General features: G+C 37.4%; 1 protein-coding gene across 30 annotated transcripts in view; it reads right to left on the bottom strand.

Moving 5' to 3' along the window:
- KLHL13 (kelch like family member 13) overlaps positions 1-17647 on the bottom strand; it is a 139070-nt gene that overhangs the window by 35566 nt on the left and 85857 nt on the right. For all 30 annotated transcript variants that reach the window (XR_010590319.1, XM_042851195.2, XM_065556771.1 and 27 more), the window contains 3 exons: positions 3227-3368; positions 1136-1268; positions 651-847 (listed from right to left, as the gene is read on the bottom strand). Coding sequence is in view for 29 of the 30 variants with exons in the window: in XM_065556771.1 (XP_065412843.1) it covers positions 651-847; positions 1136-1268; positions 3227-3368 (472 nt within the window). In the remaining variant the exon portion in view is untranslated. The remainder of the gene's footprint in view (positions 1-650; positions 848-1135; positions 1269-3226; positions 3369-17647) is intronic.

The following is a 17647-nucleotide window of genomic DNA, read 5'->3' as shown; positions in this document are numbered from 1 at the left end:
CAATGGTCACCATTAAAATCCTTATAATTACCTTCTCACGTAACTAACATTACTGTAGCATACCCTACATATTCCTTGTATTCGGGTATACTGCACTTTGTTTAAAGAACATTATTCTAACCTCATCAACTCAAAAGATAACACTGTAAAGATTTCAGTGACAACCACTGTAATTATGTGCTTCATATCCCCCATAAGAAAATGTTATATACAAAACATGTAAGTATAAAAAGAATATGGCAAATAGTCATGATTGTACAATGAATTATGTTACTATTAATTCACCTAGTAACTTTCTTATGGTATGTTATAAAAAATGAGCATCAGTGAGAGAAATCCAGTAACCAACTAATGAATGATGATTATTGTTTACTGGAATATAATTTTCTAGTTCATTCAGTAAAATTAGAAATTAAAAAATGTAAGACCTTGTTGCAATGTGCCATGATATTTAAATCACAAGCTTAGTGTGATTGGTACAGTAAATAAGATTCAATTTTATGGTTCCTTTGAAGCTAGAGGAACTTACTGTATGTGAATCCAAGTTATCCAGTGTCATGCTTAAATCCTCGCCTATGGATATTACACAATCACTGTGCTTTTTAAAAAAAGTCAGAACATGAAACTAATGTCAAATCAAAATACCTTACCCCAGAGATCAGAAACACTTTACAGAAGTCCAAAACAGGTAAAATCTGCAAAAAACTGGCTGCTTCTAGAGTGTCCTGAAGGTTGTCCATGTTAAGAGAAAGTTTTGCAGTGTAAATGAAATCAATAATCTTCTTCAGACCTATTTTGTTCACACCATGAAGCTTAATGCACATTAAATCTTGTTCCTTCATTCCACCTAAGTAAGAAATTAGATAAATTAAAATGAGTTCTTCAATTACATTTGAAAGAGTTCACTCTAATAAGATACGTATTCTTACGCAATTAAAAAGCTAATTTAATTCATTTGAACTTTAATTTCAATTAAATGAAAAGATTTTGATTTTTTATGATGATGATAGTAACCATATGTGGAAGAAAGTGTTTGCTCTAGTATGTATATTAGACATTTATTAGTGTATCTGACACAGGAGACACGTTTAAAACCGCTCAAGAGTCAAATTTATTACAGAAACAAAAGCACTACCTGTGAACATGGCCTTGAAGTAATCACTAGCTGATGCCATCATAGCTCGGTGAACGGGAAATACTTCATCACCATCGCCGGGCACTAGCGTCACATCGCAAAGTAAACCTTCTATTCGCAGCTGGTCAAAACCCTAAAACAAGATCACAACTTGAACTGCTCAGTCATCTGAAGCGGAAAGTAAAAGTTTGTTTGCATTTTTTTAAGGGAAGTTATTTATTTACTTTAAGATTGTCTACACTCTTGGACAAGGGTAAATGTGCCAACTGGTTTACATAAGCAAACAAATATTTGTAATAAAATAATCTTACATTTCAAGGTCTGTTTGCTTTAGATAGAAAGTATAGGAAACGGACAAGGTGAGGCCACCACTTTAATTCACTTTAATTCAAATGGAAAAGACACGTGAGAAAATTCAAAGTGAATGCTAAAGCTCAATGATGCTGTTTTGCTGGGCAAGTGGAAGGTCTCAGATCAAAAATAAGACTGAAACACCTACATACAATAGGATGAGAAAACCACAAGGGTGAATGTTTAAAGTGCAGTTCTGCTTTGAAAACTTATGCTTCAAAAACAGCACTATGGAATTCCAAGTTTGTCTCATTTTTTCCATTTCACATGTGCCCAGTTTATAAGTAAAAAGATGTTTTCCCCTGCCTGCTAGGCCCTGCAGCTGAGTTCTCTCCATTTTGTGCATCACCACTAGTGATAAAAGTTCTGTACTTCATATTAGGTCTCCATTTATACCTATGCACCTTCATTTACACAGTTACTTATTTCCTTCTAAGTGACTGCCCAGATTAATAGGTTAAGATATACTAACCAAATCTGGCATGTGCAGGATGAAACAGAGGCTAACTCCTTAGCTCTGTAGAGCTCATGGAAATAAGTGCTACAATTTTATTTTTGTCACTGAAGTCAACTGATATGATCCTGAATAAACATAGGAGATGGAAGTGTCATTTTTACAGTCACTTTTCAGAGTAGTACCACCCTCTAACATTTTCTTCCTCTTCAGTTTGCATACCCACTTTAATGCAACTTGAGTTTGCATGAATTAACTCAAAGGAGCAAGTATATGCTAATATATGGTTATGAGGTTATCAACAGGGGGGTTGTGTGCTTTTCTTGAAGTGTGTACACCCATGACACTAACATTAAAGCCATTTACTTCCTTCTATGCATCAGGTACCACTGTATGTATAATATATATTATCACTGCAAAAACATGAAACTTGCTTAATTTGATAGCTGTGAATTAAACAAAGGTAATCTTTCCCTCGCTGAACAGGGCAGATAAGATAAACTGAAGGCTATTTCATGGTTGGTCTGTAAAAGACAGGTGGCATGTTTATTAAAAAATAAGTGAGAGCTGGCACATTATCCTCTGAAGCTCATCAATATAACAGTTTTTCTACGTGCAGAAAGTGCAAGCGTCTTAATAACGATTTCATATGTAGGTCACATACTGTGGAGTCGGGCTTCTAAACCATGTAGAAACTACAGATGGCTGCTAAGATTGTTTGTGGAAAATATTCTGACTCCAGCACAGGTATGTGGATAGATCAAATAATGAAATTGCCAATTGCTACATGTTTTAGGGGCACAAAGAGAGGAATAGTTAAGCCTCCTTACGACATCTTTAACACAGCATTCACTCAGAAAAGGCCAGAAGAGGAAATTCACCTAAAAAAGTTGCTTGACTGTATTAAAAAGGTGAGTTTCTTTGAGACGGTGGTCCCTCACTTTAGCAAGCCTTATTTACCTGTTCGAAGTTAACAGTGAACAAGTCTATAATTAGAGAGAAAGCTCATGTTTTTCAAATTGTTGATGTGATCTGAACATTTAACTTGAAAAAAATCTGATTTTCACAGAGGACGTGGGTTCTCAGAGAGAAAATAAAGAACACAAAACCATGCTGTCTATTCAACAAGGGCATTGTCAACATGACAAACAAATGTTTTGTTTAATAAGGTCTTTGGAGCATTTTTCCAGGTTTGAGATCTTTCTTAGGTGCAGATACGGTTCAAAGCCTTGAAAATCTTCAAAAACAAACTGGTATATATATTACAATATACTGTTTTAGATTACCTGTAATACCACAGAACTATGAGTGTTGCTGGTGAAAAATCGTGTGGTCCCTGTCTTTGAAGACTGTAGATGGGCAGACACGCCCATATCGCTGCTACCAAGAGATACTTTCATGTGAGGATCTTCCTCTTCCACTAGAGATCTAAGAAAATGGGGAAAACAAACAAAAAACAAAAAAAGCAAGCTTAAGCACACACTTGTTTAAATTAATTGCTGATAAACATTCAACCCATAGTGATTTAGGCTCCAAGCCAACATCAACGTGAGCTTGTTTTTATTGATTACAGTGGGAGCTGTTTTGGGTCCTTATTTCTCATCAGATTTACTTAACAGGAATGTTGTGTGTTCACAGGTTATGCATGTAACATTTCATGATTTTAAAAATTCATCATTTCATTTTAGATTTTTGATTAAGTAGACCAGCAAGGGTTTTGATACAAGTGGTCTTAAAAAAGTTAGTCAATTCCATTTTCTTTAAATTATTTAAAAAACAACAGACACTTCCCTAAAATATATTTGTATTTGTGTTTACAATTATTTAAGATGCCTTTATTTTCTTATTTTTTAATTTGACAATCAAGTGTCTTACTACCTCAGACTAACACAACATTTGGAGGTTATTAGTGCAAAATATGTTCTTAAAGTTTAATACTTTCATTTGTATTGGTTACTGCAGTCATACTCCAGTATGAAAAGAATACTGAAAAGGTGCCACAGTTTGTTAACACAAAAGATATCCTTGCACATGGGTTTTTAATTCCCAATAATTATTATCCAAATCTAATGGTGGAGCAACTTTATAAAATGTTCATGTTTTCAATTGCTGCAATGTTGCTAGCTTACTACTTTCATCTTGTGATGTAAAGTGCATTTAAACTTTATAGGAGGTCTAGATCTTATATTTATGTAAATGCTACTTATTTTATGTATTTAAATAATAAAAAGACGTAAACTAGGCTTTGGTACACTAATATTAAATTAATAATAGAGATTTTAATAATTAGGTTTTAATCACCTGGTGCTAGGTCTTCAGAAAATTATCAATATTAACCAGTTACAGTATTTTATGATTTACTGAACGTTGTAAATTATCAATTTGCATATCGGCATGGTTCAATAGAAGGCATTAGCAAATGTGTTATAAACCCAAATATGGAATTGAAGTTATCCATAAAAGAAACTGTGTATTTGAGTAAAGCATTCATAACACGTAACCAATTTGAGTCTCATCCACATTGTAACATGCAGGTATAAACATTGGCCTCCAAACTAGTTTCAGAAATCACTTTAAAAATCGTTGCCAGAAGATAATTCAACTTTGATCTCCAATTTTTTACACTGAACTTTTATTGAGGAAGCCCAATTTAAAATGTGAATTGCCTTTTAACAAATAATTTTTTCTCAATATACACATTTAAAGTGTTCTAGTAAAAGCAGTTTCTGAAACTTAAGAATTTTTCTGATAGGGTTAATATATTTTGTATGTTCAAACCCATGTTTTTTTTTTTAAATGTCAGTTATAACAAAAATTCAAAACAAAACCATTTTGATCACTCAACAATGCACATGGGTTTGAAACAGTAAGCTTTTATGTACACAGACATAACAGTAACACACAGTAAAGGAACAAGGGTATGCTTCAGAGGTTTGAATTCACATGTAAAAACCTAATACACACAAATTTGAACAAGCTGTAATAAATGTAAATATATTTTAGCATGCACTATGGTACAGTTTGTTTACAATTAAAATAGTTTGTTTTAAATCTCACTGGAACTCTTCTTTCAAACACCAGTCAATATTTTACCCTGTATTTTGTAATCAGAAAGTTACTCTCCATACTATGTCATTGAAAAACAGTCAAAAACAACATTCAACAAGAGGCTAGATAAAGCAGTTTCTAGTGCATGACCTGAATGTTTTAGGAGTAATGGTCTCAGGTTGCAGTGGGGGAGGTCCAGGTTGGATATTAGGAAAAACTTTCACTAGGGGAGTGGTGAAGCACTGGAATGGGTTACCTAGGGAGGTGGTGGAATCTCCTTCCTTAGAGGTTTTTAAGGCCAGGCTTGACAAAGCCCTGGCTGGGGTGATTTAGTTGGGGTTGGTCCTGCTTTGAGCAGGGGGTTGGACCAGATGACCTCCTGAGTTCCCTTCCAACCCTGATATTCTATGATTCTATGGTCAGTTTGCTCTGGCTCTCTTTTTTAAAATCTGAATGTACTCATATCAAGTATATTGTCTCATGTGATTTTGAGGGACATTTGTTCCTGATGTTTACATGTCATGTGTCCTTCCTTTCAAACAGATGTGTGTTGATGTGGAGGAAAGAATTGTGTTGTTGTGAGAAAAAGAATTACAAAGATCCTTTTAAAATTACATTGACAGGTTACTTCTCTGGAAGAATAGTTAAAAGTATCAGTTCAGATAACCAACGAAGCAGTAACTTTCAAAAGGCTTTTCTTCAACTCCAAAGAAAACTTGCCACATAGTTAATATGCAATAACTAGAAAAACAGACAAACCCACTTACTTGCCAACATTTTCAGTGGGCTTTTAAGATTTCAGCCATAATATATGACACAATTCCATACAATATTCATATATACTTAGCATGAACCTTAAAGATTTGAACTGAAGGTAAAGGCTTTGTCTACACTAGACTAGGTAGAAGTAATAATGGAAGTACTATTGTAGTCAGGCTACTGGTGAGCATCACCATTTTAACGACCAGGACACCCAGATCTCTTTTGAGCAGGTTTGATAAGAGGGTAGCTAAAGGGCCAGTGGATGTCTCTACTAGTACTTCAATCATTGCTACCACAGGGGGAGCTGTACCACTGGGACATTAGAAAAGCAAATCTTGTCACAGTAACTTCAACCAAGAGGTGCAAAGATCCTCGTCTGGAGTGTTACTGCTTATGGATTTCTAAACACTTGGGCTCTTACTGGTCACTGGCACAGATGCAACAAATAACAGCAAGTTTGTACAGAGTTTTCTCATGTTACAATAAAATTAGAATAATTTATGTATTTACAAGATAACACCTCATGGCAACGTTTGTAAACTAGAACCATTTAATTGCAACTGGCTATATTTGCACATTTTAAAATGTGTGGTGCAGAATGGATTAATAGGTATTACCCTTTACACTATAGTTAAGCAAGCCCTACAGCACCCTTGGCATTTACACTATAAAATTTAGTGACCTACTAGCAGGAACTGAGTAAGCTCTTGGATATCTAGATCTAACTTACGGAAACAAAAGCAAGCAACCATAAGATTTGATTTTACTGCTTGCCAAGCAAGTCAAATTCATTGTACCAAAATTGTAATCCATTCAACATTTTGTATTTTCACTTTAAAAATAACAAGATTGCCCTATCTCCCAGACAGTCAAGTTAAAGAAGTGGACTCTCAACTTCAATTTAATATCACCATCAATAAAAGAAAAAGATTAAAAAAAAGAAAAAAAAAAGATAGTGGGCACTCAGCATCTTTCACAATCTCAAAATGCTTTAGAAAGGGTAAGTTCTCTCTCCATTATTCAGGCAATGAAAGTAATGTTCAGAGGAGTTTAAACAACTTGCCCAAGGTCACATAGCAAGTCAGTGGTAGGAGCTGGAAATATGGCTCTAGTCTCCTGACTCCTAATCTTTTGACATAGCCACTACAAAATACAGCCTCCCAAAATGATAGAGTTCTGATTTTGTTACTGACATGGTGTAAACTACATATATGCTATCATAGCATTAAAAACTCATCTCTGCAAGACAAAGTGAAACTGCAGTATTCCCTATATATTTTCAGTTACTCTATCGGTATGCAAGATAACAGCAAATAAAGCGATATCATAAGGCATGAAATACTTGTGAGTAATTTAAAAAAAAATACCTGAGCCTGCAATCAGAATTCAGATTTATTCAAAATTTAATTTAACTTGCACTTTTAGGCCTGTAAACCAAACTTCCATAAAAGGGATTCTTTACTATTAGTTTCTGGGAACACATAATTTAATCTTATATTAACAGGTTTACAAATCCTTGCCATGTAAATATCAGAAACAATATCATTACAACAGGTGGCTGTTTAAAGAGACATTATAGAACACAGTCAGTGCTCTCTATTTAACAGGTGGTTATCATATTACAGAGTGAACATCTTTACAACACTTATGACATATCATTTCAAGTGATTTTATTAAATTGAGTGAAATCTCTCATTACACATATTTAACAGACCAGGCATGTCAATCAACTTTTTTTTTAAAAATGGATGGATATACTAGTTATTTGGTGTTTTTTTGCAGGTGAATATACTTTAAGTACTGAATAAATGGTAACCAAATATCTAATTCCTAATTATACAAAATAAGTACAAAGTAAGTAGAATAGGCACTGTTACCAAAGTAATTTTACTTACATTTATTAATGTGGTTTGCCAAGCACTATAATTAATTGGGTAATAATGAATGTAAATATATTGATCGGTGCTTTATAATAAGTACAGTATATCACAATTAGGCATACTTGCAAAGAAGAAAGTTAATTCATTTTCTAATTAGTTTTATTGTTCTGATCAATAAGTCATTAAGTAAAAAGTGCAGCAGAAGCATTTTTAATCAGAATAAAAAAGGCTGATAAAGGCAAAGCTACAGCAGTGACAATAATGGACCATGAGAATTCACAAGTTGATATAAACATGGATGTTAACACTACTTTAAATCACAAAAAGTTAGTCTGGGGAAACACTGGGCAGTTTTCTATAATAGCTTTATGGTCAAATGAATGCTGAGTTAACCGTGAAATGAACACAGAAACTGCCATACCAGATCAGACCAATGGTCTACCTATTTCAGTAACCCCTCTCAGAGGTTAGTACCATGGCTTCAGGGAACGGTGCAGGAAGCTAATTAATGGACAACTATAAAATACCCAGTCCGCTGGAGAAGTTTCTTCCTAACACCCAACAGTTACTGGGGTGACCCAAATGCTTTACATGACTGCCAACTACATTATTTACACTAACACTGTACATAACCTGTTCTGGAATATTTGCAGTGAAGGTATCTTTGCTATTGTCAAAAAGAAGAACAGGAGTACTTGTGGCACTTAGAGACTAACAAATGTATTAGAGCATAAGCTTTCGTTGACTACAGCCCACTTCTTTGCTATTGTCCTTCAGCAATTCCATTATCCAACAGCTCTTACTAGTAGAGAGCTCTCCTAATGCGTATTTTAAGCTTTTTTCCCCCAAATATTCAGGGCCTTGCTCTTATCTCAACCATCCAAGACTGAATATATAATCTTTGTTTATATTGTTTCCTTGAAAATGTTTGTAGATATATCATGTATCCCATCACCATTCGCTGAGTCTTCTCTGTTGTGTACTATATAGCCTTTTACACTTCATATTTCTCATTATCCAATCCGTGCATCAGGTTTCTTTCCTGCTTGCATTTTCTGTCTCTACTAGCATATCGCAGTCTAACTGATACAACTACGTTACCCTTTTCTCCATACACCCCTGCTTTACGACTAGAATAGAAAACAAATTGTTTTGAATTGCAAGTTTTGTACAATCACTTTGTATAATATAGGATGACCTTGCACTAAACCAGCTAACTGCAATAGCCAAGGTAATGTGTTTGCATCAACTGCATTTTTACCTCATTTCATGAACAAACTTGATAGGGCTAAATAATACAGCAAAAGTCCTAGCTACAGGCATGGAGTACACAAAGGAAAACACGAGTTGTTCATGAAATGCTTACTCAATGCTAACAATTCTTATTAAATTGTTTCAGGAAGTTTCAAAATACTTTCCTTTGGTAACACAGACTATACCAGACTAAAAAATCTCTCATTGTCTGGCGTCCATGACAACCAAATATGTGGTCTGAAAAAAAACCTCTGCTACTTATTGCCTGCTGCACAATCTGCTAAACTAGTTAATCCTGTGTATTGACTGATCAGAGCATCAGATTTAAGAATTAAAATGCAAATTAGCTTCCTATCTCCAGTTTCCTTAAAATCATCACCAGACCCTACGCCCTAAATAGCAAAAGATAGTCTTTGCTACATTTTTCCTAACTATATATATTTGGAAGTGTGCATGGACAACTATGTACGTGTTCCTTCTCCCCCCCTTCCCCCGCAGAGTACTGCATGTTGTTCAACAACTGATTAGTGTTAGGGCTGTGTCTTGCCATCCCTGTGAAAATATGTCCAAATTTGTTCAAATCATAAAGCCTCTGAAGATCTGTTTGCACATGCTCAGAGATGTGTTAGAATTTGAAAGGTAAATGCTCCAAAGATTTCATTTCTAGTGAGCACAGTCCATTCTACACAGGTCTTATGTGTAGAGTCCTACCAAATTAATGGCCATGAAAAACATGTCCTGGACTGTGAAATCTGGTCTCCCTCCGTGAAATCCGGTCTTTTGTGTGCTTTTACCCTATACTACAGTATACAGATTTCAAGGGTGAGACCAGCATTTCTCAAATTGTGGGTCCTGACCCAAAAGGGAGTTGCAGGGGGGTCATAAGGTTATTTTAGGAGGGTTGTGGTATTTTCACCCTTACTTCTGTGCTGCCTTCAGAGCTAGGCAGCCCGAGAGCGGTGGCAGTTGGCTGGGTGCCCTGCTCTACACGCAGCAGCACAGATGTAACCCTGACAATACCGTACCATGCCACGCTTGCTTCTGCGCTGCTGCCTTCAGAGCTGGGTGGCCGGAGAGTGGCAGCTGCTGACTGAGGGCCCAGCTCGCCCGGCAGCAGCACAGAAGGGTGGCAATACCATGCCAGGGCATCCTTACTTCTGCACTGCTACTGGCATCAGCTCTGCCTTCAGAGCTGGGCTCCCAGCCAGCAACCGCCCCTCTCCAGCTGTGCAGCTCCGAAGGCAGCCCCGGCAGCAGCACAGAAGTAAGGGTAGCAATACCGCAACCCCCCTACAATTACCTTGCGACCCTCCAACAACTCCTTTTTAGGTCAGAACCCCCACAATTACAACACTAAAATTTCAGATTTAAATAGCTGAAATCATGAAATTTATTATTTTTAATATCCTATGACCATGAAATTTACCAAAATGGACCATGAATTTGGTAGGGCCCTACCTAAGTGCCAATCAGACTGTGCATGCACCACCTCTGGAGAGCAACCGAGCCTGGTTCATCCCAAGGCTGAGCAAGGCTTTCCTGGACTTGCAGACCCCATGGCAACTGTGGCATTGGCACCAGAACTGAGAACAGGAAGACTGGAGACTGTCTGACTAGCAGGTGTATTAGAGACAATTGCCTCATTTGTTACACAATCCTGATTCATCATTCCCAGCGCATCATCCATCCCATGCCCTGAATGAGGCAGGGCTCTGGTGCAAAAGACTGCAAGTGATGATGTAATTAAATACTGTACCATAATGCAGGTGCACAGGGGGCCAAATTAAGGTTACATGAGCAAATTTATTTCTGGAATTTCTTAACCAGAGTGTTTGACTTTGCAACTTTAATGTTCCTTTAACAGTTTTTAAAAACAATATGTATAATATTTGGAACTGAAACCCTGCATTCCCTTTAGATCTTGGCCTGCTGAGTGAGCCCATGCAACGAACAGTGTACCATTAAAAATTTAGCAGGAAGTACTGAGAGTTTTTTCTTGTTGACTATATTATCACTTATTGTCAAAACAACAATAAAACAATTATTTCATTTTGCATTGCTCTCACTACGAAATTGGATTTATTCTAATCCCATATCAGCAAGACAACTACGAGAATGAATAATTTTATGAATCTATGAATTTAGGTAAATAATTCCATTTGTTTTTTAATGTTTTATAATGTATGCTTCTTTTGACACAAAATACTGAATTGGCCTAAATTTTCTCTAGCATAATTTTCTTCATACCGAGTACATATTTTCATGGGTAATTTTAAAAAATATGACATAACATAATACATTAAAAATTTACCAAAGCAACATAGTCCAGATAGTAGATTGATAACTTTGTGTAGCTCAGCAGTTTGTTTCTTAAAGGATTATAACCTTATTTTCTTTGTCCAATTATTCTCCAATGAACCATGACTGCAAATGTTCCGGTCACTGGTAAGTGGCATCTTCTGAAATTACTCTTGTCATGTGCCAGCACCATGATATTTATCAGCCAGCAAGGATCTAAATTTCAATTTCATATTAAGATTATCCTATCTCATGACAGATCTTTACTATTTATGATCTAACCAAAACTCTGGTATATATGTGTGTAGCCAAGCGTATGTTTAGCTAATGAAACTATTAACTTAATGAAGAGGCTGATTTAAATATAATGAAGCTTTCATGTATTATTAGAAAATACAGTAATGCTTGTCCTTAGCCTGCCAAAAATGATTTTTAAATATTAAGTACCTTAATGTCTTCCCATTAAGAATAGATGTTCTAACTTCTTGACTAGCAAATTTAGGAATTCTCTAATAAATTAGATGGCCATGTAAGAGCTGAGTAAGCTGAACAGTGATGGGGCAGCACTGTAAAGTGAATATTTTATCATTCAGATGTTAGGGAATTTAATATTGTTATAATAAGCAACACAGATGAATCCAGTTACATAATGCATAGTTCTTCACTTTTTTTTAAAATACACACTTCTGCATCATTCATCTGTGTAATTTAAAGAAGCACTTTAATTGGGCAAAAAAATTACTAGATTAAATGTATTAGTTATTGTTCTTCTTGTCCTCCTCCAAAATAGTGAAGTCTTGTCCTTTAATTAATATTACTCAACTACAGTTTTGTAACACACAACTCCTCTAGCATTTGAACTACAATTTAAAGTAGTCAGCATTGTGATTTGCCAATGCCTATTTATAATGAAAACTTCTTATCAATTAATACAAGAAATAAAAGTTTTGCTAGTATAAATGAGATGGGGAGAGGGGGAACTAATTTTATGATATAGAAGAGCACTGACAGCCAGTCTTATTCATCTTTAACAGATCAACTGCAATATTTAGCAAACAAGCACTTGAAATGTTCATCTTCTCTTTTAGAACACACAAGTGCTGACTCACAATATAATAGGGTACTCTACTCTGTGCTCTCCTCTGCTGTGAAATATCCAGAGTTAAGATGCATGAAAGCATCACACTAGCAGAGATCAGTGAAGTGACCTCTGACACTTTAAATGATAGCTAAAGCATACATTTCTACTTGGAATGCTTTTCTGATGAGGTGTCCAGTCACAAGCTATTCATTTGTAGGCGTCACACACACAGTTCTGGCTGAAAAATTAAAAGGAAACATTAACTTCTATTATCAAATATAAGGGCTTATTAATCCTGACAGCTGCACACCCAAGTTCCATTGACTTCAACAGAAGTTGCAAGTTCTGTGGTGGAATAATCTGGACTCTGTATTCACCAAGTTACTGAAGTTCAACTTCTACCTCCTCCCTCATTATAACCTTTGAGTGCTGTTCTCTTAAAATGGGTCTCAGTGATCAGCAGCATTCTGAGTAGTTTTTAGTTATCTCAAAGTCAAACAGATGAACTCTATAGCTTAACTTCTTCGGCTGGAGTTTTCAAAGCTATCCAAGCGTTAGGTGCAGAAATTCCATAGATTTTTTTTAAAACAGGATTTGGGTGCCTAACTACTTTTGAAGATCCCAGTTTTTATTTTTAAACTAGAAATTGCTTGTGGAATGTGTTAGGGTCACAAAAGAGCAATGTATAAATGCTGTACTTGTCTGGGTGTGCTACTACTGCATCCTTGGCTAGGTCTACACTACGGGGAAGGGGGGGGGGGGTGTCGACCTAAGATACGCAACTTCAGCTACATGAATAGCGTAGCTGAAGTTGCGTATTTTAGGTCGACTTACTTGGCTGTGAGGACGGCAGCGAGACGGCCGCTGCCACACCGCTGTCGACTCCGCTTCCACCTCTTGCCGCGGTGGATTTCCGGAGTCGATGGCAGAGCGATCAGGGATCGATTTTATCAAGTCTTCAATAGATCGATTGCTATCCGCCAATCCAGCGGGTAGTGAAGATGTGCCCCTTGAGAGTGTAGGTCACAAAAACCCACACAAATAAAATCCAGTTGTGTGTTAAATTAAGTAACAATTTAAACTGAGACCAATTTTTCTATTCCCAGCTTCTACCTTCTGACAGAGGCAAGGGGTATTGCTCTTATGATGTCAAAGCAGAAGCAAAGAGGTAACCAGGCGGTATAAAGCGGAGTACCACTTTCTGCTGACACTACCATGGGGAAAGGGTTTCTCTCTCTCCCAAGGCTCCAGAAAAGGCTGACATGAAAGATAACAGAGCGCTGGAGTTCCAAAATCCCTAAACTGCTATAGAAGGGTGGCCAACCACAAGCCACGTTGGGATGAAGGAGAAGGCAGCACTGGCAGTTGGGCTGCCAACTCTGGTTACCTCTCAAAACCTACCAAAGAGAGCAGTGAAGAAGTCTATCATTCCCAAGTACCTTTAAGTGGGTAATAACTGCAGAACTGGAATGAACTTTACATGTCCCAACTGTAGGTGCATGTAGACTTTTCTTTTCACACCATGAAACTCTCAGCTGCACACTTGTGGTTCCTCTTCTCTTTTCTGACCCCCATGATACTTATGAGAGGAAAAGGGAAGACTTCCAATTCTACTGACATTTTCATAAGTGAATCAGATAATTGAATTGTAAGTATGCTAAGAAAACCCACAACTAATTGTGGAAAAATAAGTGCAGTGTAATCTTTATAATTTAACAACTGGAATAAGTCAACAGAATTAGATTTTTTTTAATGGCTTACAAATAAAGGAAGTGAAGAGATATACCAAAGAATAGTAGTTCAGCATTAGAACCACAGAGAAGGCTCTCTAGTTTGTATATTGGATCCTAAACTGAATAAGCCAATAACGTGATACCAATGGTAACAGTGTATTGAACTACAGTAATAGTCAGAAGTTGTGTAAAACACACCAGGTAATTATTTCACTTCCACAGGAAAGCAATAAAAGTAAAAAAAAAATTGCTGCCTATAACATGCAAGAAAATCAGCTCTATTCACTTTTTAAATTTATGACAAAGCTGTCTCTATAAAGAAGAACTGTATCAATTATTTCACCCAATCAAAGACGACAAAACAAGCAGAAATAGGCCTAAGCTACAGTGGTGGCATTTTACATTAAATGTTATGAAACTAACTTTATATGGATCTATTTAAACTGACGTTATACTGAAGAGACTAAAAAAAAAAAATCTACGTAATTGGGCATTTGCTGCCCTTTCTCACTGAAAAATGAAACCCATTGTCCCAGCAAGGAAACGCTGCCTGTGCTAGATCCTAGAAATAATAGCTGCATCAAATGCTGATAGTGCTGACTGGTCAGTGCTCTGCTCCCTTAACCTGGTTTCAGGTACCGAAAAGAACATTGATTAAACTTGAGATCATTCCTCCTCTCTGCCCCAGCCATCTTGCAGCAACCATCTCTATGCAGAGCTGAACACAGACACCCCTCTGCTGCCAGTGGCAAGCCAGGTGGGAGGGTGAAAGAAGGTGATGAGGGAGCTAGAGAGAATGTCCACACATAGAGAAGACAGCTGGCACACAGGAATGGGAGGGAGCTAGAGAGAATGTCCACACATAGAGAAGACAGCTGCCACATAGGAATGGAGACAGTCAGCCCTTTGGAGAAGAGTGATTTACCTGGCCCTAGAAGACAGAGAGGAATCACTGGGGGAAGACACATATGTAGTTTTAAAAAATTGTTATCCGAATTTTATTAAAATTTTGGCCATATTTTAAGTAGATTCAAAATAGAAACTGCTGAGCAATGAAGCAAGCTGCCTTGGGAAGCTGTGGAATCATCACTGGGCTACCAGTGGGATACTCAAGGCTACCCACCAATTTGAGACAGTTTAGGAATAATGATATGCTCGGACAGTAATTTGAATGATTCGGGTTTGGTGCCTTGCTGCCAGCAGGGTCAGGTTCAGGGCAGATTACCCTAGAAACAGAGGAGCAAGTTTCAGGGATTAACCCATTAAAAACAAAAAGAGTCCAGCCATTCAGAATTGCGGGAGGGGTTGAATGTCACTTTAACATACTGGGGGGGAAGTGGAGTCTGTTTAGATCCCTAGTGGGGCCCCAGCAACAAAGCCCTAGCATAAAAATCTGTAGTCAAGAAGTCATACACAACAGGCTGAAACAGAGAAAATGAGAAAGGAGGGGGATACTAAGAGGATCTGATTTTTTGTAGCTTCAAACAGAGATGTTTGTGAGGCCGGAGGCCACTGAGGAGCAGGATGGTCCCTGCATGACACTACATGCACTCCTTGTGTTCTTTAGCATCTGACCACTCCACACTGTGACCAAAACCAGCACAAACAGCTCCCATGGACCCAGCAGTAGCAGCAAAAGAGGGAATGCCCAACAGTGCGTGCTGTACTCCTTCACAGACAATACTGCCAGCCTGTTTGGGTGGGATCTCCAAGGTTGAGGTAAAGAAAGGATTTTCTTCTTTCCCCATTTGCTCCTCAGGTTTCTCTATTTTAAAAGAGCACCAAAACCAGCTAGGAGCCTGAGGATACAAACAATGCAAGGTTTGCCTCAGGCATGACTTGTAGCCCACAGCCCTTGCACCCCCTTACAAATACTCAATCCAGGGAGTCAAACAATCTGAAAACTGGTTCAGAGAGGGGATTGAGTGAACTGGAACTGAACCCAAACTGAAAACGTCTCAGCCTGATCTACAATAGAAAATTAGGTCAACATAACTACGGTGCTCAGGGCTGTGAAGTTTTAAGTGTAGACAAGCAGTCGGTCGTATTGAAAACTAGAACGAAACCCCAAAACTGGTTCAAAACAACAGGTTCAATAATCAGGCTCTGAGGAAGGGTCTCTATCTGCTCCAATCGGGGGGGAGGGGGAGGGGGGGGAGGCGGGAGGGAGACCAGAGACTACACTTCCTAGGAAGCCACTGGAGGGAGGAGGAGAAAGGGACTCTGGGACTGGCAGTTCTCCTGTCTGTTATGTCCAGGTAGAGGACTGCCCATTGAAGGGAACTACAACTCCCAGAACCTCTCTCTCCCTGCTAACACCATTCTATGTTTAGAGGGCAGCAATAGTATCTCGGATACAACTCTGTAGTAAGGACTAGCAAATTCTGATCTTTAATAGAAATCTTCCGAGAGCTTTACAATAGTCACTCCACATAACAGAATATTACCGTTTTTATTGATTTCAAGGGAATGCCAGACCCATGTAAAATGGCAGCAGGACAAGTGCTATTTCCACTCCTAACTTTTAAAGATATACACATATTTTGTAGCATCAGTTAACCCCAGTGTCCACTATAGGGCAATAGGAGACTTAATAGGAGAAAACAGAAAAACATATGCCACATCACCAGCTGAAAACTAACACTGAATTGCTCTTGGGGGTTAGCACTGGTTCTACTTTTCTACATGGTAAAGGATTTTCATAACTACACAGCAATTTTTTGACTCCATCAAACAAAAAGGGTGACTCACAATAACTACTATTTTGTACACCATTTGATGGCAAAGTATTTGTAGAATCACTTAAAGTAGCTTACTTCTCCTAACATTAGCCACTCAGCTATCGATGTCGTATTGAAAATGTATTCTTTTAATCATAAAATCAAATAATTGTACAAATTAGATATTTTGCATTTTAGTAATTTTTAAATTTTACTTAATTTTTTCGAAACGACATACTGAAGACTTATTTATTCAGTTAGCAGTGTGTTCATTTTCATAGAAACTCTTCCAGTATGAAATCAAGACATAGGTGTTCTCATTTTTAAAAAAATCTGCTGAAAGCATTTAATGCAAAAATACATTCTTTCAGATAGGCACTGTAGGACTTTGCTCTCATATTGTACATGTGTAGATATCCATAAATGCCAATAGGAGACCTGCACACGTTGGGAGAACAGAATATAAAAGTCAAGTTTCTACTGTACAGATCTGAGAAGAATTTTTCTCCATTTCATGTAAGTGATGCAGAACCCAAGAAACATTCAGCAAACCAGACCACTTAGTTAGCAAACACTGATGCAGTACATCTCCTCTTACCACCCCAAAAGTAGTTTCTTTTATGACCAAACTAGCAATGAATTGTTCCTACCCTTCCTCCAGGATGATGTTTACATACTGAAGTATTAATTTTTAGATGTCCTTTATCCACTTTCATTTAAATACACCTCTACCGCGATATAATGCTGTCCTCGGGAGCCAAAAAAATCTTACCGCGTTATAGGTGAAACCGTGTTATACTGAACTTGCTTTGATCCACCGGATTGCGCAGCCCCGCCCCCCCGGAGCACTGCTTTAATGAGTTATATCCGAATTAGTGTTATGTCGGGTCGCATTATATCGAGGTAGCCATGTATATTTATTGTTCTTCTC

This window comes from Chrysemys picta, chromosome 9, assembly GCF_011386835.1.
Source record: "Chrysemys picta bellii isolate R12L10 chromosome 9, ASM1138683v2, whole genome shotgun sequence".
In the NCBI taxonomy this organism is placed as follows: domain Eukaryota; kingdom Metazoa; phylum Chordata; order Testudines; family Emydidae; genus Chrysemys; species Chrysemys picta.
The sequence above is the reverse complement of the archived record's forward strand: the minus strand, read 5'-3'. Positions and strand labels throughout refer to the sequence as shown.